The following is a 27,239-nucleotide window of genomic DNA, read 5'->3' on the forward strand; positions in this document are numbered from 1 at the left end:
AAAAACTAAAAGAAATAGAAAAGAAAAGAAAAGAAAAGAAAGAAGTGCCGAAATATAAACGGCACAGTATATCAAAATAGCTTAAATAGTGCTTGTCAATTTGAGTTTCTTATTATGGTTTGTTTTTATTTCTTTTTAGGTTGTGATGGACGTTATCAAGCTGGAACGTGAGGTTGACCCTCTGGCATTAGAAAGAAGTAATAGCCCTAGCACAGATATAGAAGAGCAGAAACCTTTATCTGAGGTAGGCTATATTGAGAGTGATCTGATTACTTATTACTATTAATTTTCTAAATACGTCATTAAGAACAACATGGTTTAGCATGTGGTGGAGAAAACATCCTAGTATGACTCTGAGCGCAACAGCCCACACTAGGCGTCTCGAGGCCAACGCATGAAAGTTGTTACAGAGAGCAAATGTAGATAGCGTAGTCAGCTGAAGAGATAAGCACAATACCCGAAGATAGCCGACTGTTGATTCATGTTACAAGTATGAGCGAGCTAAGTTGTAACTGTTGCGGAAGAAATGCTACAAAACTGCACTTTTAGAGTTGTACTGTCACAATAAACGGTTATTTTCGGAAGAAATAAAATTTCTTGAGTAGTTTGCAATAATAATAATAATAATAATAATAATAATAATACATTTATTTTCTAATGATATAACAATGAGTAAAGATAAGATGTCTGAAGCATGAAGAACCATACATGTTACGTAATTATTTAAGCACAAGGAACTGGCCATCTTACCCCATTATCTCCTGGCCTTGTTGTCTTTACGTGGAGCCTTGTTGTCTTTACGTGGTGCCTTGTTGGTATCACTTGTGAGGTTCAGACCTGTGTTCGGACAGTTGACTAAACAACAACAATACTTCATTTCTACTACACCAAATGGTTTTTGATATCTCTCTTTTTTTTAAGTTTACACTATATTTAATGAAATAAAATTCAATTAAATAATAATAAAATTACAATTAAACTTGTTGGTTGTTAAAGTACGTATTTTTATGATAGTTCAATGTTAATATATTAATTACAATAATAGTTAAATAATATAATTCCTGATGTTTTCAATAATTAAAACTAACCAAAACATCTTAGAAATTCACAAACAATCTTAAATCTGGTCTCAAATTCTTTTCTCAAGTCCTTTAGTACTTCATTATATTTGTTACACTGGTCTTGATTCAAATTAGATAACAATTTTAGATTAATAAAGTGGTAACAGTTACCCACTGAAACTTGCGACTCCCACAATTTCACTTTTCCTATAAAAGCTTTTATTTCTTCATACATTTGCGGCAATAAGGACATTCTTTCCTCGGAGATGGACACAACATCGTAGCGGTTGCAGATGTCTATTCAAACTTCGTGGTCAATGACGTCATCAGGAGAGACATGAACTGCTCCCGCATCTTGTTCCACTTTTACATAAAAAAATTGAGGAGGAAGTGCTCCGAGGAGGCCCTATTGAGACGTCTGGCCCACACAATGAGAAGGCCAATCAGTCGACTGCTGGTCTCACGTCTGCATACCTCAGTGATGGTACACTATCGTCCAGCCTGTACAGGGGTATCTTAAGGTTATCTTGATGTTCTCCCCTGCCACTATAACTAGTCCGCAGAACCAGACTTTGCTACCTGTTGTAGGTGCTCAAACTCATCAGAATGCTGGTGGATTGTGGTTAAAGTTTCATGAGAAAATTTCTACCCCAATGAAGACTTATCGGCTTTTGCACCTGACAAATTTCGTTCTTAAACTCGAAGAGTAGGTTATTTATGATGGCTTGCTACTAGTTTCATTAGCAAGGATGTGTTGCTGTTTAAAACATGGCATTCATTAATTTATTTCTTACCTGGGTCACAGCTTTGAGTTACAGATTAAATAGCCTCCATTGGAACTTATCTTGCTGTAGTAATGTAGTGAGCGATGTCAGAGGTCGTACATAATTGCTGGTCGTATCAATATTGAAGATAACAACTCTACTCTTTTCTGTTACTTATTACTTTTAAATGAAACATGTAAGGTAATAGCTCATTTTAAAACATGTTTCACATTTCCCAGCATACATTTTCTGTAGTAACATAACAGTCATTCAGAAATGAAATATATTTGTATGTGGAAATAGAAAGCATGTACTTGAACAAAACAATATCATATTAATGAGCTATTTCTTTATATGCTGCGTTACGAGGTTTTTCGTACAAATTATGTCACTACTGACTCTGAAGAGTGTACACGCGCGTTCATTGACATCAGGATTTAATAATAGAGTGGATAGATATTAAAAATAGTCCCTGGTTTTTCGTCAAGAACTGCATGATATATTTAATAATTATTATGATTTATGTATTGCAGTAAGGAACTGTATTAGATCTGCAACCGGCCAAGGAGGGTTCCTTCAAGTTGGTGACCGGGGGTGCAATGGTAGCTCTCGTGCATTGCTTTCTGCACATTTATCATATCACCATTCAGCCTCTTTCGTTCCCTCGTCTTTTTTTTCACTATTTCTCACCACCAGCTACAATTGCATGCGGAATGCCCACCACATCATCACAGCCTTTTTCACCTTTCCATCCCCACTGTATAGACTTGCCACGTCTGTCTACAGGACAGGATTTGCTGAGAATGCCTGATTAGGTTTCATATTTCTTCCCCTTCTAGCTATATTCAATATTACTGTTGTCATGCCAGGAGAAGACCCCTGAAGTACTTAGACGGGGCGGAGGGGAAACAGTTGCGCATGCGCACCGCGCTCTTCACTGCAATATTCCTGTTTCACAAACATCTACTGCACGTGTCTATGAGTCTTTGCGACTTTGTGAAAATAATAGTGGGGTTTTTATTGTAGTGTTTTATTAGTTTCAACAGGACGATTGTTTTCAGTACACCGCAAATCTTTATATTGCTTTAGTTATCCTTTGCTTTTCGTGTTAAGAGTGTTGATAATAATATAGTTAATAGAATTTATGTTATTGTATACTGTTATTTAGGTTTATAGCACTTTTTTGTTTATTGTAAATATGTCGACAAAGAGGAAACAAGGATTGACAATCTATAGCGAAGAAAGGAATATTATTAGAAGTGCAAAATAATTCTGTGGTGAAGAAAAAGAACAACTGTGCCTTTGCATTCCTCTTACGAAACCTACAGCAAAGGTGGAAAAGTACTCTAATCTATCCACAAGAACAATACTGCGTATAAGGAATGAAATGAAAGACTGCACAGAAGAAAGTGAGTTGTCGACACCTGAGGGAGAAAAAAAGAAAACGGAAACGTCCAGACTACCGAAACGCAAATGTAAAGGACTTCGACGGAAGATTGAAAAAAAAAGATATAATTGATAATTTTTATTTGAAAAAGAAAGAAGGCCACCGGCGTATTTCAAGAGATAGCGCGTTTGTCTGCTGATCTGCAGTTGCGCTCGGGAGTGAGTTCGATTCCCGCTTGCGCTGACTCCCTGGTTGGGTTTTTTCCGAGGTTTTCCCAAGCGGAAGGTAATCTATGGCGAATCCTTGGTTGCATTTCGCCAAATACCATCTCGCCATCATCAATTCAATCGACACTGAAGAAGCTAATAGTTATCACAGTGTCGTTAAATAACAAGTAAAAAAAGAAATAGTATCAAGCTCCAACAAACTTCTACCCTTTCACAAGAGAAAATTGATTTGAAATGAAAGACAGCATTAAGACGAATACTGAAGAAAGAGGATTTCAGATGGAAGAAGTGTGCAAAAAAAAAAACACTGTAAATTAGAATACGTGAAGATATCTACAGCAAATAAGAAAGCTTAGGAAAGTGGAAAAACCGATTTTGTATCTGGACGAGATGCGGATAGATAGGCCTACCAGTTTAACGTTTCCCAAGTGCTGGCACGATAAAAATGTTACGGGAGTTTTGACTACCATAAATGTGTCCAGAACAGTCATTGTTGTCCATGAGGATGGGGGCGGTGGGGCTGAAGGCTTTGTTGAGAGATTCGAATTAATATACATGGCTAGAACATAAACAGACGATTATTATGGACAGATCATACTCCAGCAGTTTTGAAAAATGTGATAATGATAGTCATAGTGACAACACCGAAGATGTGGAATCTTTTATGTCTGACTCCGTTCCCTTGTAACCAAGTAAGTGGACTGAAGTTTTCAGGTCAGAGTGTAGCGTAAAGTTCCCCCGTCCTGCCTATCTACTCCCCACGCCAACTCGTAGCGTGAAGACAATAGGTTAAGGTTCTTAGGCTTATAACGCCCGTCAAACCAGCGGAGATCTTTCCTATCTCCATGGTCCTGTCCCACGGTTTCGAGCGCGACTTCCGAATTTTGTGGCCCGACAGGGCACCCAGCAACGAAGCTATAGTGCACCCTTCATACTGCCCTATATGCAAGTTCAGGTGCCGAGCCCGGACCAGAGGTCACGTACATTCACGTAGAGACCCAATGGGGGCCCATGGTGATTTAGATGCTCCAGCGACCGACTCAGCACGCAGGGGCAGATATATCGCTCTGACGTGTTACTGCTGACTTATGGATGTCGCAGTGTAAACAACCACAAGTTCCCTGAAGCTGCGTGTGGTCTCAGATTACTCTGGCTTTGGTGGGTGAGGTCAGAATTAGCCAGGTAGTCTGGTGGTTGTGTTCAGCGTAGAGTGGGGAGCTATGGGCGGCTATTCCTATGGTAGGGGCATAAAACTGCGACACGCCTCTGGTGTAAGACTTGCCATTAGGTGTGTAATGCCCAGTTTGAAAGGTAACTTGCGTGAACAGGGTTACTTGGGATCGGGCTGTGGGGAGGGAGGGGTCCTCATAGCCGGCACAGAACGTGAAGAATTTTTTTAGGTGTTTTTTCTTTCGCCCCCCCCCCCCCGGTGGCAGGCTGACGCCGACGGTTCCGTAGAGGGGGGCCAGTTCAAAATGTCCTCGCGCTTTTCTCCGCCTCCCTCAGAAAAAAATCACAAAAACAAAAGATAGGAAGAGACACGACTGGTGGTAGTATGACGAACATTGCAATGGACTTGGACCCTGAGAAAGTAACAGTTAAAGTGCCGCCTCCAAAGTTTATTAGTATCACATTGGAACAGAAAAGACTAAAATGAACATCAGTCCATTCTATGTGAGACGCACACTCGACAGACAAAAATGTAACTCGACTACGCAACGGTAGTCTCCTCATCAAGACTATATATCTCTAGAACAGAGTGAGACACTGTTGAAAGCGAAGTTGCTACGGTCTTACCCAATTAAAGTCGAACGGCACTCGCTGAACATCACGCTGGGAGTAGTGCATACGGATTCTCTGGACGATATGTCTGATGAAGAGACCCAACTAGAAATGGCGGAGCAGACTGTGTCCAAGGCTTACCGTTTATTACGTAAGCGGAATGGACAGACGGACTGTTCCCCTGAGGACTGTCTTTTTGACCTTCGAAAAGCCTGTCCTACCAGAATACGTCCTTGTCGGGTATGGGCCAAACCGAATGCGGTGCTTTAGGTGCCAACGGGTTGGACATACGCAAAAACGTTGCACTAACAACATAATATGTGCAAAGTGCGGTGGTGCTGACTGTGGGGATTCCCCAGGTGGTGGCGCCGAACACTATGTGAATTGTTCTGGGGACCGTGCTGCTGATTAAAAAAATTGCCCGAAGTATGTTGTAGAGAAGGATATTCAAGAGCTCCGAGTCCGAGAAAGTATTACGTTTTTGGAGGCGCGTAAGTCTATCTTGGATCAACAGAAAAATACGACGGAAAAGTCCTATCCTCAGTATTGAAAAAAGCAACAGAGGCAATTGACGCTTTCACACAAACGCCACCTCTTGCAAATATACCTGGGAAGCAAAATGAGATCTCTATCCAGACGTATGTGGACGTTGCCACTCAGACTGCTGAGTCAGACGACAGGTGTGGCTTTGATATCAGGTCTTGCATTCCTAAAAAGATCATTATCGTGACGACAGGCAAAGATTCAAAGCCTGGTTGATCGCCGCGTCGTCCTTGTTCAGGTGACGGCTCGATATCACGCTCTCGATCCCGTGCTCGATCAAGATCACATTCAGGTGTGCGACGATCTGCGAGTGAGTCCCCATGGTCGAGGGCTAAGCAGTCGCAGTCAAAGGCATCAAATCATAGAAAATGTCCACTGTGAAGTCATCGACATGATTCAGCTCCTTGGGATGACTGATATTGTACAGTGGAATAACCCTGCTATTTTATGATTTCAGGAGACACACCAGTGGCCCGAAAGCTCCCTGAGTATCTCGGGATACTACGTTCACCGGTACAATCACATTGCTAGTATTCGTGCTAACGTAGGTTGTGCCCTCCTACTCCGTCAAAGTATCTATTCCCCTGTCATCAATATTACCATTTCTCATCAATGCATAAACTTAACAATAACTCTTCCTAGCATTCAGTTTTCAATAGTCAGTATATATATGCCACCAGATACTCCTTTCACAGTGCATGAAATTGAACATATTCTGTCGCAGGTACCTGCTCCAAATGTGGTACTGGGGGATTTCAATGCATCCCACCACTCATGGGGCTCAAATTCCGATGACGACAGAGGAAACAAAATAGCAGAGGTTTGTACCCATCTAAATCTCATTACCCTGAATTCAGGGGAAGCAACACATCTTTCTTTTGCTTACAGTACTTACTCCATGATAGATATTTCCATTTGTAGCCCAGTTTTGTCCACGCATATCGAATGGTCTGTGATTCACGACCTTCATGGTGGTGACTACTACCCCATTCGAATTCGCTTGTCTGCTTTACGTCCTGTGGAATCTCGCTCTCCAAACTGGGTTATTAAAAAGGCAGACTGGGTCGGATTTTCGGAGTCCATTTCATTCGATGATAACGGACATGAAATTATGCACTCCGTAGTGGTTATAAAGTCAGCAGAATTATCTATCCCCCGGTCTTCCTGCAAGCCAAAATGCTTCTCTGTCCCCTGGTGGACAGATGCCTGCAGAGATGCAATCCGAGACTGCAGACGTGCCTTACGCCAATTTGAGTGGCATCTGACGTAAAAAAAATTTTGTTCAGATTAAACGTCTTTGAGTCAAACCTCATCCACTGTGTGCGAAGCTAAGAAGATGTGCTAGACAAACTAAGTTAATTCAGTGAAAAATAACGTCCCAGCTAAAATCATATGGGACAAAGTCTGTCGAATAATGGGAAACGTAGTTCTGTAATATCAGGCCTTCAGTGAGTAACGACCACCAGTCCCATAGATATTCCTGAAATATTTGCTACCACTTTTGCACAAATAAGCAGCTCAAGGAATTATGGCCCGGAATTTCTGAAATTCAAAGAAGCTGCAGAAAAACGAAACCTAAATTTTAAATCTAATAATACTGAAGAATACAATACACCGTTCACATTGGAAGACCTGCAGGCAGCACTAGATACATCCCCTGACACCTCCCCTGGCCCTGACAACATCCATAACCGCATGATTCGTCATCTCCCACCAGGTGGTAAATCCTTCCTGTTGACAGGAACTGGACTGGACTGTAGGGATATTTCCATCTTCTTGGCATTCCGCCATTGTAATCCCAGTCCAGAAACAGGGAAGGGATCGTTCCTTACCTGGCAGTTATAGGCCAGTTTGTCTCACCAGCTGCATACGCAAGGTTATGGAAAAGATAAGCAAATGCCTGATGTGTGTACTCGAATCGGGAATCCGATTATCTATTATCCAATGTGGTTTTCATAAGCACAGATCTGCCGCAGACCATCTTTTTCGGCTGCAGACCGTCATTAGGGATGCTTTCCTCAAGAAGGAGGGTCTTGTGGTGGTCTTCTTGTTTTGGAAAAGGCTTACAATACCACATGGCATTACAGAATTCTGCAAACACTGCATGATTGGGGACTTCATGGTAGACTACCAATGTTTATTGCGAAGTATACGGCATAAAGGTATTTCCGAGTTCTAGTAGGCACCATACTTTCTAACGAACATGTTTAAGAAAACGACGTTCTTCAGGGGTCTGTATTAAGCGTTCTTCTTTTCTGCATTGCTATCAATGGAATTGCCCACTGTGTGGTTGACCGAGTATCTTCTCTGTTATACGTTGATGACTTCTGTTTATATTACAACTCCCGATATCTTCCATCCATTGGTTGACAGTTGCAACTGGTCACCAATGTACTACCAGAATGGGCTGTTCGCAATGAGTTTAAATTTCTCCACTCTAAAAACGCAGTTTGTCCAATTTTACAACCAACGTGGACTGCATCCACATCCTGAACTGCGTCTTAATGGAGTGGAGTTGCAATATACAGACACTGCGAGATTTTTGGGCCTTATATTTGACTATAAATTAACGTGGGAGGTGCATATACGTGATTCGAGAAGGTGTTGGGGAAAAAATCATTAAATATTTTACGCCTTTTATCAGGGGTTCGCTGGGGTGCAGACCGCATAGTGCTTTTACATCTTTATCATGCTCTTATCCAGTCGAAGCTGGATTATGGCTATTTTATTTAAGGCTCAGCAAATAAATCGAAGTTACGTCTCTTAGACACTATCCACCATCATGGGATACTAATGACTCTTCTTACCATCTGTCTCTTTACGGCCGATACAGTGAAAATCCATGGAGACTTCGTCCAGCAGGTGTGCAGTTTCGTGAATTGCTCTCTGAGCTCGACATCCATCTACCATCAGTTCGCACACTGGAGTATACGACCACTCCACAGTGGATTATGCGATGTCCCATGTTTGATGTAAGTCTGAGCCGAAGCCTTGAGAATTTTACACCTGCTTTTGTTCATAGACTTCGATTTAGGGAACTTTTATCACGATACCCAAATTATTCATTAGTTTTTACTGACGGATCCTGGATAAATGATTATGTTGGTTGTTCCTTCGTTACAAATGGAGATATATTTAAATACAGACTGAGTATTTTTACTGCTGAACTCTATGCTTTTTACAGAGAGTTATTATTTTTAATTAGGCAACCCCGAGGCAGATTCCTGATCTGTTCCGACTCTTTAAGTGGCATTCAGTCCTTGCAGTCTTTTGAGTGTGATGAACCGATTGTGTTAAGAACTCAGGTGCTGTTCCATGCTCACCTTAACTCTGATTATGAGATTGGAGTAGTGTGGATTCCTGGTCATGTAGGAATTCCAGGAAATGAGGCCGCGGATGCTGCAGCCAGGGCTGTTGCACTGAATGGCTCTCTGGTATATTGGCGCGAGAGTGCAGGATATTCAAAACTACTTGAAATATAAAATATGGTGGCAATGGAAAGGAGAATGGTCTGCACAAGAGGGAAACAAATTACGAAGTGTAAAGAATACTGTCCGAGTTTGGGATTCGTCTACAAGAGCGTCACAATACGAGGGGTTTTACTCACCTGGTTGAGAATTGGCCACTGTCATCTGACACATGGCCATCTCCTACGTGGCGAGCCTCAGCCGGAATGTGATATGTGCCATGTTCCACTTACAGTGGATAATTTTTTATTGCACTGCAGAAAATATGACCGTGTCTGTTGGCAATATGGAATTCGGCTGACACTACGTGACGCTGATGGAAATGATTTTAATTGTACAAATGGAGTTATGTGATTTTTATCGAATAGGAGAGTGGATAAGATGATTTAGTATTTTACTGACCTGTTTTACTTATGCTCTGGACCCTTTACATCAGGAGGTTACATTTGATGTTTTATATTTGATTTTACATAGTTGACATTTCGGATCCTATACATCCGAATATTTTATGAAGTTAATTGTTTTTGAAATCTGATACACAATTTATCTCTGGTGGCCTTAGTTTTATTATTTTATTGGTTCGTTTTGAATACTATGTAGGTTCGTAAAACTGCTCACTTTTATGATTCTTTACAAATCACCTTGTGTATACTGCATTTGTGTACCTCGTTTTACCGTCGCAACGCTTTTTAGTTCCTTTAGGACTCTGATTATTGTATTATTTGTGTCTTTGTTTTATGAAGAATTTTAGACAGGGACGCAAATAGCCATAGTAGCTGACGCGCTCTTTCTAAACTCCACTAACTAACTAGATATGCAAGTGACTGGAATAAAGACAAAATATGGACCACAGCTATGATATAAAAACCGAGATAACTAGTGATGAAACTTCTGTGCCAATTGACTTTGCCGTCATGAAGAGTGAAATTGATGTGTCTGTTTAGTACTTACTGCCTAGTGTTGCCGCTAGATTCAGTTGACCAGGGGATACGATTTTTGCTCTCCTGCTGTACATTTCTTCACCCTTTAGCTGTCTTGAATGTTTTTCACCCCAGTTTTGTCATAGAAACTGCAATGCTGAACGTTCACAGAATCATAAACATTTTGATGATTTTATCCCCACTGATAATTTTCAGCATGTCTGCTTTTAATGAAATTGATCGTCCAATGTGGAATGGGGGTTACTGTCGGGTAACCCCATTGTAGGTCGCCAAGCCGGTAGTTTGCTCCTGGTTTAGGATATACACTTAATTGAATATATTTTTATTTTTAGTAGATTAGTTTATGAACCAAACTCCGGGTATTTCTTGGGACCAGTTGTTTGTAACAACGCATTAATATTAGAAATCACAATCGTACTATCAGGGACTGGAATGCTTTACCTGCAGACTTACTAAAGGCTTTACCAACAACCAAAAATGCATTTAAAAATAGGCTTAAGGACCTTACTAATAGACGGTAATTATACACAGTAGTTAAAGGGTGTAAATGATATGTTGTTATTGAAGTGTTGTATCAGTGAAGAATTATGTTGTGTCTGTGAAGTGTGTTGTATCAGTGAAGAAGTATGTCGTGTCAGTGAAGTGTGCTGTGTAAGTGAAACGTGTTCCTGTCAGTGAAGCTTTATAGTTTATAGTGGCAGTGCAAAGAATTTGAACAGTGAAATGTTTTTGAAGTGTTAGTGAAATCAGGATAGAATCAGTGAAATGTGTTGTAGTTCCAGTGCAGTGAGTGAGTTGACAGCGAAATGAGTGTAATGTTGAAAGGTACTTGTGCAGATATGAACATATACTCGTGGGTTTTAGTTCGATCTTAGTTTTAAGATGCAAATTAGAATATTTCAAATGTTATTTTAAGTGATCGTTTCATTTAATTTAGTATATTCCCTGTTGTTGTTTTTGTTGTTATTATTATTATTATTATTATTATTATTATTATTATTATTAGTATTAATTATTAGTATTATTATTAATTGTATTTTTAATTAATAAGTTTATTATTGTCATTATTGAGTGTAATTAGTTACCACTGCCATTGGGTATATACCCATTGCAGTGTGAATAAATACATACTGTTGTCACGCCAGGAGAAGGCGGCTGAAGTACTTAGACAGGGCGGAGGGGAAACAGTCGCGCATGCGCACCCGCTGTTCACTGCAATATTCCTGTTTCACAAACATCTACTGCACGTATATTTGAGAGTGTCTGCGGGTCTGTGAAATAATAGTGGCGTTTGGTTGTGTTTTATTTGTTTCAACAAGAATAGTTTCAATATATCACAAGTCTTTAATAATAGTTTTTTTCTGGTGTTAATATAGTTGATTATAATACAGTTAGTGGAGTTTTTATTATTGTATAGTGGTAGTTTAGGCTTACATAGCGGTTTATTAATTGCAAATAATTGTAAATATGTCGACAAAGAGGAAACAAGGACTGACAATCCATAGCGGAGAAAGAAATATTATTGCAAATGTGATAAAATGCTGTGATGAAGAAAAAGAACAACAATGTCTTAGCATTCCTGTTACGAAATCTGCAGAAAGGGCAAAAAAGTATTGTAATGTATCTATAAGAATGATACAGCGTATAAGGAAAGAAATGAAAGACTGCAAAGAAGAAGAAAGTGTTTTGTCGACACCTGGAAAAAAACGGAAACGTCCAGACTATCAGAACGCAAATGTAGATGACTTTAACCGGAGAGTGATAAAGGACATAATTGAGGATTTTTATCTGAACAAGAAAGTAGTACCAAGCTGCAAGAAACTTTTGCCTGTGTTAAAAGACAGAATTGATTTCAAATGGAAGGCGACAACATTACGACGAATACGAAAGGAAATGGGTTTCAGATGGAAGAAGTGTGCATCGAGACGAAAATTTTTAATTGAAAGGGAAAACATTGTAAATTGGAGGTGTAGATACCTACAGACAATTAGAAAGCTTAGGGAAGAGGGTAAACCAGTCTTGTACCTGGACGAGACATGGGTAGACACCAATTTAACGTTTCGCAAGTGCTGGCGGCATAAAGACATTACGGGAGTTTTGACTACCGTTAATGCGTCTAACAGACTCATTGTTGTCCATCTGGGTGGGATTAATGGCTTTGTTGAAGGATGCGAATTAGTATACAAGGCGGGGACAGCAACAGGCGACTATCATGGACAGATCAACTCTAACAATTTCGAAAAGTGGGTGATTGAAAAAGTTATTCCCAATCTGTCTACTCCATCTGTAATCGTCATGGACAATGCGCCCTATCATGGAAAACAATTAGATAAGGTACCAACCAAATCAGCGGTAAAAAAAGAAATGTTGGACTACCTGCGAAGGCATGGAGTGCCATGTGAAGAAAATATGAGGAAGTTCACTCTTTTTTCGTTAATTGAACAAATTCGTCCTAAGCAAAAAGTGTACCAAATAGATACGATATTTGCAAATCATGATCACACTGTCGTCAGGTTACCACCGTATATGTGTGACCTAAGCACTATTGAATTAGCTTGGAGTAGTGTTAAGAACTATGTAAGGTCACATAACACAACGGGTGATATGTCACTGAAAAGACTGCAAGAACTTGTGCAAGAAGGCCTCAAATCTGTAACTAAAGAAGACTGGACTGGATACTGTAAACATGTGAGTGATATTGAAAACTACTACTGGGAGAAAGACGCAATAATGGAGGACGTTATAGACGAGTTCATCATTAATGTTGGCGACGCGGACACCAGTGACGATGACAGCAGTGATGAGAGTGATGATGACAGCCATAACGACAGCAACACCGAAGATGAAGATGAAGAATCTTTTATGTCTGACTTCGTTCCCCTGTAGCCAGGTAAGTGGACTGACGTTTTCAGGTCAGAGTGTAGCGTAAAGTTCCCCCGTCCCGCCTATCCACTCCACCCGCCAACTCGTAGCGCGAAGACAGTACATTATGGACTACTTGCTAGTTCCTTTTCCATCCTCCTTCATTCAGCAGTAACTTCCTCACACTGACTGTTACTTGGGGACAATGTATTAATAGTGTCTTCCCGTCCAACACCTTCAGTAAATCAATGTACAGGTTTATGAACAATAAAATCATTCTGTATGACACTGTTCTTATAAATTTTTTCGCTACTGATACTGGAGTGTGGCTACGTGAATTTGTTGACATCAAGATTTGATAAGAGTGTGAAGAGATATTAAGGATACACTGATGTGAGATTTCGTCATTTTTTGGTCAAAAAAATTTATTTTTTATTTTTAACTATAAAAAATCGTTTATGGTCTAAAGATGTCCTCTGCTAATTTTCATGGTCTTACGACCGGGCCACATTTTTAAAAGGCTGCGTGCTCTGACTGGTCATTTGTATGCTTTGTGCATGTCCTCCACTCTGAATATTCTTCGATCATTTTAGAAATTACGCTGTATTTCATACATTATTACTTATATTAGATCCAGTGTAGCTCCTCGACTTTTCGAAATAGTTTTTCATAGAATCGAACAGATGTGACTTCAAAGGTTGCTTTCCTTTGAAAGATATTCACTTACAAATAGAGCTCTCGTCTTCTCTAAAGGAAAATTCCACTTGTTGCGTGTTTTTCATACTTGGTTTTTGTTTGTGATACAAGAAATATCTGCAATTTTCTAACAGTTTTATTGTTAGTGTTGTAATAGTGTCTACAGTCTATAATGATTTGTAAATCGCGTCGTTATCTATTATAGTATTTTTATAAGTTTCCATAGTTTTTTCCTTGGTCATCTTTATTTACTAGTGTATGTTAGGTGTGCGCAGCGTGATAGTGTATGTAAGGGTAAGTTCTGCATAATAAACTAGGTCTGTATATTTCAAAATGCCTAGAAAATCAAAAAGACAGAGATCTTATTCATTATTATCATCCCAAACTTTGAATCAATTTTTTCCTGTTTGATTTTCTGTAAATCTTGCATTGCTAAAAACGTAACTCTTTCTACAAATTTTGTACTATATGCATGATTTTTTGTAGACGTTTTCAAATGTGTTCTTAACAAAACTTACTATCAAGATTATACCCAACACTCATTATTTTTTTAATAGGCTTATTAGTTTTTCTTTATGCTCGAGTTGAATTTTTTGTCTGTAATTACATTTTAGTGCATCAAATATTTTAAACTATTTTTTTAGTAAAATAAAAAGAAAAATTGTGTAGCAAGTCTTGTTTCTGACGTCTGACAAGTATGTAGACAAAATTTCAGGCCAAAATATTTTTATTTGTGGGAGGAGTAGCAATTTTTTAAAACCTAAATTTACACAATTTAAAATTCCAAAATTGTTAATAATTCATACATTTCTGCACCAAATGAGATGAACTTTGTACAGAGACTATTTATATGCAGGAGAACAACTGTACAAAATTTTAAAGATCTACCTAGAATAGTTTAGAAAATTAAATCTTCACATCAATCTACCCTAAAGTTGTCTCAGATGTTTTGTAAACAACTACATATGATATATTACATAATTATTACGATTGGTGTGTTTCAGGAAGAAAATGTATTAGATCTGCAAATGACTGAAATAAAGAGGGAATATATGGACAAAAATTGTGATCTAAAATCAGAGATAACATTTGATGAAACTCCTGTGCTAGTTGACTTTCCCATCGTGAAGAGTGAAATTGAGGTGAGTGCAGTTTACAAAGTATATTGGTCGGTACATCTCACTGTGTTACTTACTGGCTGCTATATTCAGCTGACCACGGGCCTGTTTCATAAAACTACCAGTCTAGCTATAAGTAATATAGTCTCATAATTTAGATTGCTAGAACTGAAAACTTGTTTCATAAAATTAGCAGTCTACTTATAAGTAGTGCAGACTCATAAATTAGACTACTATAACTAGAAACTTGTTTCATAAAACTAGCAGTATACTTATTAGTAGTGTAGGCTCATAATTTAGACTACTATAACTAGAAACTTGTTTCATAAAACTAGCAGTCTACTTATAATTAGTGTAGGCTCATAATTTAGACTACTATAACTAGAAACTTGTTTCATAAAACTAGCAGTCTAGTTATAAATAGTATAGGCTCAAAATTTAGACTACTATAACTAGAAACTTGTTTCATAGAACTAGCAGTCTACTTATAAATAGTGTAGGCTCATAATTTAGACTACTATAACTAGAAACTTGTTTCATAAAACTAGCAGTAGTGAAGACTCATAATTTATACTATTAGAACTAGAAACTTTTTTCATAAAACTACCAGCATAGTTATAAGTAATGAAGACTCATAATTTAGACTACTAGACTAGAAACTTTCTTCATATAACTAGCAGTGTAAAATAGTAGTCAGCAATGTAGGACTGATATTTAGGAGTATTATTTAGCAGTGCAGCAACATTGCTGTTTCATAAAATATGAACGCTACTAATTTATGCTCCTAATTAATCCATTTCATCAGTTAATAGAGACTGATAAAGTGAGTAGAAGAATATATTTATTAGTAATGCAGTATATTTCTTTTGAAAATAATTTTGTATAAATGCATCCCTCATCTAGTAACGATCAAAGTATTTTTATGAGACATCTAAGAATATCAGACCTAAAATAGATTATGATTTTGTACTGGACACGATCAAATGTTTCGCTTAACCTCTACTAAATCGACTTGACTGTTAATTGTCATTGAACAATATTTAAAGTCTAATTCTAGAAGGAATAGAACTCTAACGCCAAAACAGCATTTTGTTGAAGTTTCAAAAGCAATTACGTATATGCAGAATAATTATTAAAAGTGTGGTGAACAGTATAAAATAAAGAAGCACTCTTTAAGGAACTTGTACAATGACCGGAAGATGTGGATGAATATGTTTATAAGTTTACTGTACTTGGTGGACTGCCAGTATTAAATCTTTATTCTCAGAATCTTTCTTTAAAAGAAATTGTGTTACAGAACTCTATTTTGTCTTTGCTTTTGATATTTTGAGTTATTAAAATGTAATGATAATTATAAATTCAATTCATAATTCAAAGAGCATATGACACACATATATAATGCATGTCATATGCTCTTTGAAGGAGGTCACACTGTTAACTGGTAAAGGTACCGGTAATGTAGGAATTTTAGGTGTGTAAAGTTTAGTTTATGAAACAGAATTTTCCACAGTGCTAACTACTAATTTTAAACTCCTAATAAGTAGCTGCTAAAAGTAGCACTTTTATGAAACAGGCCCCGGAGATACGATTTTTGCACTCATGCTGTCCATTTCTTCATCCTGTCCTGTGAATTTTCTCCACGCAATTTTGCTGGTAGAGACTGTGATGCTGAACGTTCACTAAATCATACCCATTTTGAATTTTTAACTACCACTGATAATTTTTACCATGCCGCCTCCTATAAAATTGAGTACCGGGTCTTTCCTGGGGGTAAAAGGTGGTCAGAGCGTGGTGCCGACCACACCACCTCATTCTAGTGCCGAGGTCATGGAAAGCATGGGGCTCTACCTCCATGCCCCCAAGTCCCTTCATGGCATGTTACGGGGATACCTTTACCTTTTACCTTTACCACTTCTAATATAATGGTCAGCCCGTATAGAGGGAGGGGGGGGGGACAATATCAAATACTCTGTTTGTAGGTGAGTAAACTTTTGTTTTATGTCTGATGTAGGAAATACAGTCAATTAGATTTCTTGTAATATTTCTTTTTAAGTACATTTGATAGCTAAAGCCCACATAATTGCTGTCTATTTCTTGCGATCAGTTCATGATAAATGCACATGAACGTCACAATTCACGAAGACATCATCAGAGTTCTGTTGCCATCCTCCTCCACTCCACAGTAGCAACCTCACAATGACTGTTACATGGGGAGGACCATTTAAAAATATCGAGTCCAAACTCCTGCAATAAACCAACAAACTGGATTGTGAACAATAATATTAAGTTTGGAAAGTAAAAATTTTAAGAGACTTTAAGTGAAGTAACTGTACTTAATAGTGGACGGGAAGGTCCCCCTGAATATTCACACGTGAGATAATTTCTTCCATTGTTGTTTATACTAACCATGGGTTTTCAAATTCTTTTACACTTTTACGAACCTTCATTTGTATGGGTTAGTTGTATGCTTGCTATAAATCCAGAAATATCTGAACTAGCTCCAAAATTTCTTAGGAAAAATTTTCCAGTACCAATTTTACTGTAAGAGTTTGATCAATTGTCATGTAGGTCCTGATTTCTAATACTCGTGTCTCACGTCCTGAACCCAGAGTTCCCTAGTGCTTATAACCACGCCTCTTAGGTCTGCTTGGAACGTCACTGGAGGTGCAACGTGGCGACACGGCAGCGTATTACATGTTCTGAAAACATTATCCTACGCCATCGCAGGGATCTTTACTGGTTATAATACTGGATACTCTAATCGTGGTTACCACTATCGCTATTATCTCTGATGGCGATTTCCTAAAATGTAAGTACACACTAGGCCACTCTTCGTTCAGTCTGGACAACTGCTGAATTACCATAGAGCAGCATTTCTCAAAGTATGTTCTGGGGTTCCGTGAGCTTTATATGATTTTACTTGGTTATTTAATGATATTGTATCAACTACTAGGTTATTTTGCATCGATGGGATTGATGATAGCGAAATGGTATTTGGCGAGATGAAGTCGGGGATTCGCCAAAGATTACCTGACATTCGCCTTACGGTTGGGGAAAACCTCTGGGGGAAAAAACCCAACCAGGTAATCAGCCCAAGCGGGAATCGGACCCGCGCCCAAGTGCAACTCTGGATCGATAGGCAAACGCCTTAGCCGACTGGACTGCTCCGGTGGCTATTTTAAACTTAGTGGATATCATAAAAATATATAAATGTTACGGAAATATGAATCAATAATAACATGAAACCACCGATAATAATAATAATAATAATAATAATAATAATAATAATAATAATAATAATAATAATAATAATCCAAGAATATGCGTAATAATAATAATATGTTTAATGAACATCTAAAACGGAAAATACCCATAATATTTATCACTTTCATCACTGGATTCTCTGCGCATCTGTTCACCAAAACAAAATCTCGAAAAGACAAAATGCAGAAGTACAATAGAAATGAGACTACAACTTTCCGCCATAAAACCAGATTGCAGGCTTAAAAAGCAAACACATTCGTCCCACTGAACAGAATTATTGAGATACTAGCTTTCACTTTTCTGTTAATTATTAAATACTAATAAAATATTACAGGGATTCCGCAGTTACACTTTAGATTAAAAGGGGTTTCGCGGTGGAAAAAGTTTGAGAAACACTGCCATTGAGGAAAGAGTTTACGGATGTGTACACATGATAACCGTAATCGCGATTAGGTCTATAATGTCTTGTAGAGACTGTAGTCTACAACTGGTATTAGTGTTTAGTTACAGGAATTGATGGGGACATAATCTGTTTCGTGAGGGGACAGCCTATACATTCGCTTGTCATTGGCTGATCTTGCTCCACAGCTGACGAAAGGAATCCTGAAAAGGCCGATGTGTTGAACGTAGGGTAGTAGGCACATGCGGTACGCAGCTCCTCCTACCCTGTCCGTCTGCGTCTCGCCCCGCAAAGAAACAGCTCAGGAAGTGAGGCACGGGCAGTACACACCTATGACCATAAATAAAATTCGATTGTCATTCTTAATAATGGCCTCAATTGACTAATTTTTTAAGCAATTATTATTTTAAATGGGATGTTTGTTACAAAATGCCAATTTTTTTGTATTTGTATTTATTTTAATTCTTTTGCATTTTTCACCTACAATGTTTGAAATTTTTACTGAATTAAGTAGGATTTGAAATCAAATCTACAGGATATAAATTGCAGTGTATTGATTCTTTAACCATTATTGTCGTATAGTTCGATTTTACAAAATATTTTGCAGGAGGCACGTGAGTTAAATAAAGTGAATGTGGAGATGAAAGTGGAAGTAACAGCAGGAGATGATGAAGTCCTTACTGAGAGGTGAGTGAAATGTGAGAGCCTTCACTTCGTTGTTGGTTTCACTACTTTATTTAGATAATAATGGCGAAGAACAGAAATCTGTAATTAGTTTCAACATGATTGTTGTTCAAGTGAAGGACTCAATATTCTGAATTGCCATGTCTACGTGTAAATCTGCCTGTATATCTCTCTATTTGTTTGTCTATCTGCATGTCTGTCTCTGTCGCTCTCTCTCTCTTTATTTGTTTAAGTCTCTTTTCCTGTCTGTCCCATAGAGAGGTAGAGGGTCCTAGTCTGCTGCGCAGGTTATAAATACTGGAAACGTAAGTCACGTCACTTTGGTATACTGGAGACGATTTTGTAGTGTTTTTTACGTGGGGTCTTACTTTTGATTCATTGAGGAAATGTATTGAAAGTAAGATAATAAGTTATATCGATTATGGCGAACTACTGCCGGTACTGTTGCTTTCTATACAAAGAAAAATATGTGTGAGGAGGAAACATAGGCCTACCATTTCATTCTGAAGTATCGCACACATGTAACCTTACTTCTAAATTTCATATTGAAGACTTAGTTTCCTGTTCTCACATAACTTACGTGATTTGTCATCATCATATCCGTCATTTTTAAAGCTTTTAAGAAATTTTTTGTAGGATTTTTTTTTTCTCCACAACATTACTAATTGTTTCTTCCAGTTCTGAATATCTTTTGTGAGAACTCTGCAGCAAATTTTCCTTGATATCTACTTTTCTTTAGTTCTTGTTATTTCTAAGTTCAAACTGGATATTGCTGAGCATACATATCCCTTTCTCTCTTTCTGTTTTTTTGCATGTTCGGATTAGCAAGCTTCTACTGTTCTTACGGTTGTTCATCCCGAATTATAAATTAATATATTATGTCAGAGGTCTCCAAAAAGCGTATCGTCATTGCTATTCCTGATGCTGCCCGTCAACACAGTGTGCTGCAAGTCTTAGAGAAGGGAAGAGACTCATGTCTCAACAGGTGGGAGCGATTGGTGGGGGATTGCTGCACCGATCTGCTTATGTTTACAAATAATAACATCAAAAGAATACGAAATATCGTACGTTTGTAAGTCATTTTGATATACAATGAAGCTTCATTTGTAAATAAACAAAATTGGATCGGTGTCGGGTAGAGTTCCCGGGTAGCTCAGTGGGAGAGCGTTGGTACGTATAACCAAAGGTCCCGGGTTCGATACCCGGCCCCGGAACAATTTTTCCCTCGAAATTATTCAAATTAACTTTACAGGGAGTTATTCCTGAAAGCTTAATTTGCTTTGAACAAAATTTACGTTACCAAGCTCTCAAGATGAGGAGTGATTTCATAAGCAGCCAATATTAACTGCGCACGAAAGTTTTCATCTGTCATACGAGATCTTTTACATGATTTTCTGTTCGTTACTTTCGTAAAAAACTGTTCACAAATATATGCAGAACGAAGCATAGCTGAGATTCTCAAAGCAAAGGACCCTAGACATAGATATTTACATGTATCAGTATTCCTAAACATATCACCACCAACAAAATCTTTACACTTGGCTTTGAACAATATGTCACTTTGAATTGTTGTAACTTCAAATTTGCTGCGTAACTTTCGGTGTTGGACCCCAGACTCATTTCACCGGTATTATCACCTTCATCTCATTCAGACGCTAAATAACCTAAGCTGTTGATAAAGCGTCGTAAAATAACCTACTAAAATAAAATAAACTTCAAATTGTAATTCAGGTCTTATGTCTGCAATGTTCATTGTAAACGGATTCGTGAACAAGGGAAAATCTTTTTCCATTTTTCTGAAGTCTCCAAATCGTCTTTCTTTGAAATATGTTTTGAGACTTTCCACGATTTGGCAATAATGTGTCTATATTTGATTGGGGAATATTCGTGAGCGAATGCAAACATGGAAAATGGAATAATTCATTTTTCATAAGCTGCAATTTCCAAACATCTAACATTGCTACAAAATATGTAACATGATTGTACATGTGGACTATATTCTGATTGTGTCCTTGCAGATAATACAAATTGTTGAAATGTTCCGGAATATCAACAAGAAATGCTAAATCAGTAACCCACAGTTCATCTTCCAATTTCTGAATGTTCTTCCTTGTAAATTAAAGGGAATAGTTTGTTGCAATGAACAATGTAGATATACTAAAACACAAAGTATATGCATAAAAAACTTATCTGGCTTTTCATAAACTGAGATATTACAAGGCGTAAGTCGAAAAAACGCCGAAACATTTTTCCGCGACTAAGCCACCTAATATCCTCTCTTAGGCGTAATTGCTCCAACACCTTAGGAAATTTGCGATGTTTTAGGGAGGAACCTTTATTTGTGTTGACCGTTCATACGACCACTTTCATAGCCTATTTTACATTTGCAACTTTACTCCACAGTGCTTTCCAACGAGCACAGAATACATAGAGTAGACACTATCATCTTAATACAATTGGACGGAGTGAAGCCGGTTTGATGGACCTGATGCCATCTTGTTGCTACCAAAACATTCCAAAATAGCTATTACGTTATAGAAGATCATATGATAATAAGAATTCCATATGTCCCTAATTTCCTGGACGACTCACACTTTCTTGTTTGTTTCGTAATACAGAATCGCTAGGCACGTATTTTTAGCAAAAATTACAAAACTGTCATCGATAAATCACATATATACAGGTTATTTAAATTGACTGCTCTTCAAATTGCAGTATGGTATTTAATAGGTAATCTGGAAGGTTAAACAAAGAATAATGATAAAAAAGGAAGATAACAGTTTGACCTTATTTTGCTACTAGTCCAATAAAAATGCTACCCTTTAATAATTACTTTTATAGGTTGATCCATTTGCTTCGATTTAATAATGCAACTTGCTTAACGCAAATGATCATTCTCTTCCTTTTGCCAGTATTTCGTGTAGATGTCCCGATTTTGTTTAGAGAAAAAGTGGAATGCTCTTAACCATATAATATTTGATAGGCTCTTCGTTTATAGTATAGAATTAGATTATAACGGCGAACAAAAGTGAAGTTTTATTACCAAGTGGGTCAAGTTAGTTCATGACCGAGTTAATGAAGCTACTAAGTCTGCAAAGCATAAGTCTGATTTCGTGATTATAAAAATTAATTACAATAATATTAATACACTATTTCTTTTTCTTCATCAAACGAATACGTGCATTCGGTTTAAGAGAAACCTCGGTACCCCCATTTTCTACAGCACGCGACACAAACTTCCAACATGGGTTGTTAGGTTAGCTTCGCTCGTAAATGCTAAGTCTGCAAAGCATGTCTGATTTCGTGATTATAAAAATTAATTACAATAATATTAATACACTATTTCTTTTTCATCAAACGAATACGTGCATTCGGTTGAAGAGAAACCTTGGTACACCCATTTTCTATAGCACGCGACATAAAGTTCCAACTTGAGTGGTTAGGTTAGCTTCGCTCATAAATGCTAAGTTTACAAAGCGTGTCTGATTTAGTGATTATAAGAATTCATTACAATAATATCAATACACTAATCCTTTCTCTTAATCAAACAAATACGTGAACAATACAAATCTAACCGACTAACCTAGGCTAAATCATTCATTATCTACCGGTAATAAGTACATTTCACACATGCATATTTACCCGTGATAAGTTATTCCAGGAATTTTTTTGAAAATCTGTTTGTGCAGCCATACGCAGTACATGTAGGCATATTTAAATTACTTCATTTATTAATTAAAACAACGATGCAACATCACAATCAACTGTCCATGTGCTAACCGGGAGCCCAATGTTTTGGTAGCATCATAATGGCGACGGTCTACAAAAGCTGCTTCACCTCCAAGCTGTTCATGTCTACTCTATGCATTCTGTGCTCGTTGGTGCTGAATTAAACAATGGAAATATTTTACATTTGCAGGCATTCTCTTATCAATGAACCATTTGTTTAGCCTGCCCACCAATCTTGTCCATTTACTAATCATGGCTGGAACTCCATCTGTTGCTATTGTCAACAAATCGTTGCAAATTCAACCTCTTCTGTTCTGTTGCCTTTCAGTGTCTGTAAAAGATCTTCTCCAGAATAATTATATCTAGAAAACAATCAGACACAGTAAAATGTTCATTAACTCCTCGGAGGAAAATGGCTAGGTGAGCTTTGTCATTTCTCTCTGTGCTTTCGTCTAATGCAAGTGAGTAAGCTATAAACTAATTAATTGTAGTTTCGACTTCAGATTCAATTACATTTACAATCTTGCAAATCCTCCTCTCAACTGTGAAATTGTTCTGGACATAGTATTTTAGTAATATCCTGTATGCACGATTGTACAAATGCTTCTTCTGAGAAGGGCTTCATTGATTTTCTTATATTCCAAGCTAGAACATAGCTAGCAAGAAGCTTTCTTTGTTTAAGACTGAGGATACGTGTGTAATTTGTGTTTGTATTTTCTTGCTTTAAATTTATCAAAATATTTGTACGCATTTAACCTAAAATGAAACGAAAACTATAAATATGTTACGCGGAACTGAGTGTAAATGTATTGTAGTATACTGATTATTATTATTATATACAACCAACAGTTATACAGATGTCCTCAAAATAAATTATTTTCACATGTCCAACAGACCTGTAATTATTGTATGATATTCTTTGTGAAGAGTCAAGTAGTGTCGTCCCATGTTGAATTTTAACACCCCCTTAAGAATTTTCGAACAAATTAAACATTTCACATTCTGCCTACTAACACAAAAGAAATATTTCTCTTCCCATTCATCCTTGAATTACTATGTCCATGATTAGAAGACACTGTGAAACGGTGGGACACACTGACATACACAATGATAATGTCAGTCCACCACTGTTCTTCATTTGCGCATAAACATCGAGTACAGTACAGGTGGGGATGGGTGAGGCGGAGCGCGCTCATTATGTACTGGCTTCGATTCCATTCAGGGACTTCCTGCCAGTAGGCTTTTGAAGACCATTTTATTATGTTAATAATGTGAGGATACTACTTAGAAGAACTTCCATTATATTAGCATATAATTGGTTTAAGTATTCTGCAGTCGAAAATTTATAAGGCATCTTGAAAAAACACAACTTGACACTTCCGATAACTGTACCTGTATAACTACTGTACTCAAGGTAACTGACTGAACTGCTGTGAACTGATAAGTGATAGTGTATTTAATTTTGTGTTATGCGCCGGTTCTGTGTCATTACATCAGATAAGGACAGGTGATTGGACATTTGTAATGCCCCATCACCCGGTTTGTGAGGTAAATGAACTTATCCACATTGGTCACAATGCAGATTCCAATGTTACGTCATTCATTGCGATCCGTGACCTTGTTTCACATCTCACGTCAGTAGTATATGGTAACGTCTGATTCACATTGGGGCGAGACATTTTACTAAAAAATGCATCTAGCTCCGCCATCGTTCAAAAACAGACCTTTGTTCATATGAACTTTTTCGCTCAAAATGGCCTAAGATATCATACTAAATTTTTTACCTTTCCTCGTGAATTACCCTGTATTAGCATCCCACTTAGCATTTATGCATGGAAGATGGAGGTTGATCCATATGACCATATTGTGAACCTCACTATGTTTGAATAATTTGAATAATTTCGAGGGAAAAATTGTTCCGGAGCCGGGTATCGAACCCGGGACCTTTGGTTTAACGTACCAACGCTCTACCACTGAGCTACTCGGGAACTCTAACCGATACCGATCCAATTTTTCCCTCTATATCCACAGACCTCAAAGTGGGCTGACAACCGTCAAGCAACCAACTTCGAGTGCACACTAAGTCCGTGTGACTTAAATTGTGGTTTTCTGTTAACGAACAGTGACGTAAATTATGCAAATCAAGATTTTCAGGTATAAAATTGGATCGGTGTCGGTTAGAGTTCCCGAGTAGCTCAGTGGTAGAGCGTTGGTACGTTAAACCAAAGATCCCGGGTTCGGTACCCGGCTCCGGAACAATTTTTCCCTCGAAATTATTCAAATCAACTTTACAGGGAGTTATACCTGAAAATCTTGATTTGCTCACTATGTTTATTCATGATTCTGAAGTACGTTTTATTCTGCCTAGTTGTGAGTTTTAACATCTGTGATATTGTGGCTCAAAATCATTAACTTCAAAATTCTTTTGTGAAGAACGTGATTCCGTAACCAGCTTAATTTTTTTTTTTACTTTAGTAGGTTATTTTACGATGCTTTATGAACAGCTTGGGTTATTTAGCGTCTGAATGAGATGAAGGTGATAATGCCAATGAAATGAGCCTGGGGTCCAGCACCGAAAGCTACACAGCATTTCCTCATATTGGGTTGAGGGAAAACCCCGGAAAAAACCTCAACCGGGTAACTTGCCCCGACCGGGAATCGAACCCGGGCCACCTGGTTTCGCGGCCAGACGCGCTAACCGTTACTCCACAGGTGTGGACACCAGCTTAATGTATGACTAGTTTTTTTCCATTTATTATTTTCGATAATGTATTATTTCAATGCTTTTTTCCAGTCTGCGGCATGTGTCTTGCCATCTATCCCACACATTCTAACAAGTAGATCTCTCCAGTTCGCCTGTGCATTTTCAGAATGAAACATATTCGACACATAGTAGGCATTGTTAGAGTTTATTGATATACCTTTTAGCTGGTAATGGTCATGGGAAATGGAGGTACAAAGTCGAAGTGTGAACTTCAAAGACGTCAATATATATGAACGTATTTGCTGTTTTATCGGTCATAATGGACAAAAATGCGGCCATAGGCAAAGTGCAAGTCACCGGCATTCATAAAGTGATCGAAACAGAACTTTGCAGTGCACCATGAGCGCCTGATATAGAAAGGACCTCCACAAATGTCGCAAAAGTTAACTGCTGGTATGTGAAAAGCATAGGTCTACTGCTTCGGCACTTCAAACCTGAGATCATCAATGTATCCTGATTTATAAAATGCATATCGAATCATGTGTTTGAATCGTAGTGACTGAAATTGTTTGTAGACAAATGAATTCAGAGTGACAAACGTATCTCTGTCATGAAGTTTTGAATGAAAATGGTCGTCCTTGATTGCATATAGGGTTGCCAACTCTAGAGGTCGGAAATTCAGGACACATTAAAAAATTAAAAGAGCATATGAACTTTAATGAATTTCAATGTAAATTCAGTTGTATTTTGATATTTAATTAAACAATTAGAATTACCGTCGTGTTATTACTTGCTTGTAGCAGTGTAGCCCTATATTAAAGAACATGCCGTAAGTCTGTATACATTGAAAAGCACAGTGATTGATATATATGTCCCTACACTCACTACATTAACATTGTTTGAAAGAATACTTGTTGCTTCCTTTGCTTTTCTTGAATATTTATTTGTTTGTTGAAACATAATAAAAAAATTCTCTACATGACATAGGTATTAAAGTTCGTCTTTACTAAGGGTTCTGATCTTACAAGTTCTGGCCTCATCCAGTTCCTCTCGTCGGTCTAGAGATTCATTTTTAAAAAACTCGTTCCACATGAATATTGCTAAATGGAAGAGCATGCACGTGTTCAGCAATTTTCTTTAAGTTTGGCACACTACATGTTTTCAAAACAGTGTCCCAGCATTCTTGAGTAGTTGGTAGATCTTTCAGTATTGGCATCATCTCTTTGAATAGGCAATACTCGTGGTAAAATGAATCACCATTTTCAAAGTCCAGTTAACATGAACGTATATTCACAATTTCTGTAAGGATATTGAATGTGAAAGTCTCATTAAGGCTTAGAAAAGTGATTTTCTTAAGAAGTGCAGAATCGTAATGAAACCATTTTTGTAACAAATAGTCAATGGCCCTCTGATATACATTCAGTGTTTCGTTCTTTAAGAGATGTCACTTAAGTTTGATTGCTGATTTACTACCAACCCATTGCAAACTATGTTGGATCTCTAATATTCTGCTGTGATATTCTCCTTACTGACCTAAGCATTACTTCGGCACAGAGACTACAACGTGTTCATAATATGTGCGTCCGTTTTGTCTGCAATATTCGCCGGGC

General features: G+C 37.8%; 1 protein-coding gene across 10 annotated transcripts in view; it reads left to right on the forward strand.

Moving 5' to 3' along the window:
* The window catches only part of LOC138692641 (oocyte zinc finger protein XlCOF6.1-like), a 111,233-nt gene that overhangs the window by 59,241 nt on the left and 24,753 nt on the right, over nt 1-27,239 (forward strand). For 7 of the 10 annotated variants that reach the window (XR_011330093.1, XM_069815724.1, XM_069815725.1 and 4 more), the window contains 4 exons: nt 140-244; nt 6,489-6,584; nt 14,735-14,872; nt 19,120-19,199. Coding sequence is in view for 9 of the 10 variants with exons in the window: in XM_069815724.1 (XP_069671825.1) it covers nt 140-244; nt 6,489-6,584; nt 14,735-14,872; nt 19,120-19,199 (419 nt within the window). In the remaining variant the exon portion in view is untranslated. The remainder of the gene's footprint in view (nt 1-139; nt 245-6,488; nt 6,585-14,734; nt 14,873-19,119; nt 19,200-27,239) is intronic. The other 3 variants (XM_069815718.1, XM_069815723.1, XM_069815722.1) reach the window with 1 other exon arrangement.

The sequence above is a fragment of the Periplaneta americana genome, chromosome 17 (genome assembly GCF_040183065.1).
Source record: "Periplaneta americana isolate PAMFEO1 chromosome 17, P.americana_PAMFEO1_priV1, whole genome shotgun sequence".
Lineage (NCBI taxonomy): Eukaryota > Metazoa > Arthropoda > Insecta > Blattodea > Blattidae > Periplaneta > Periplaneta americana.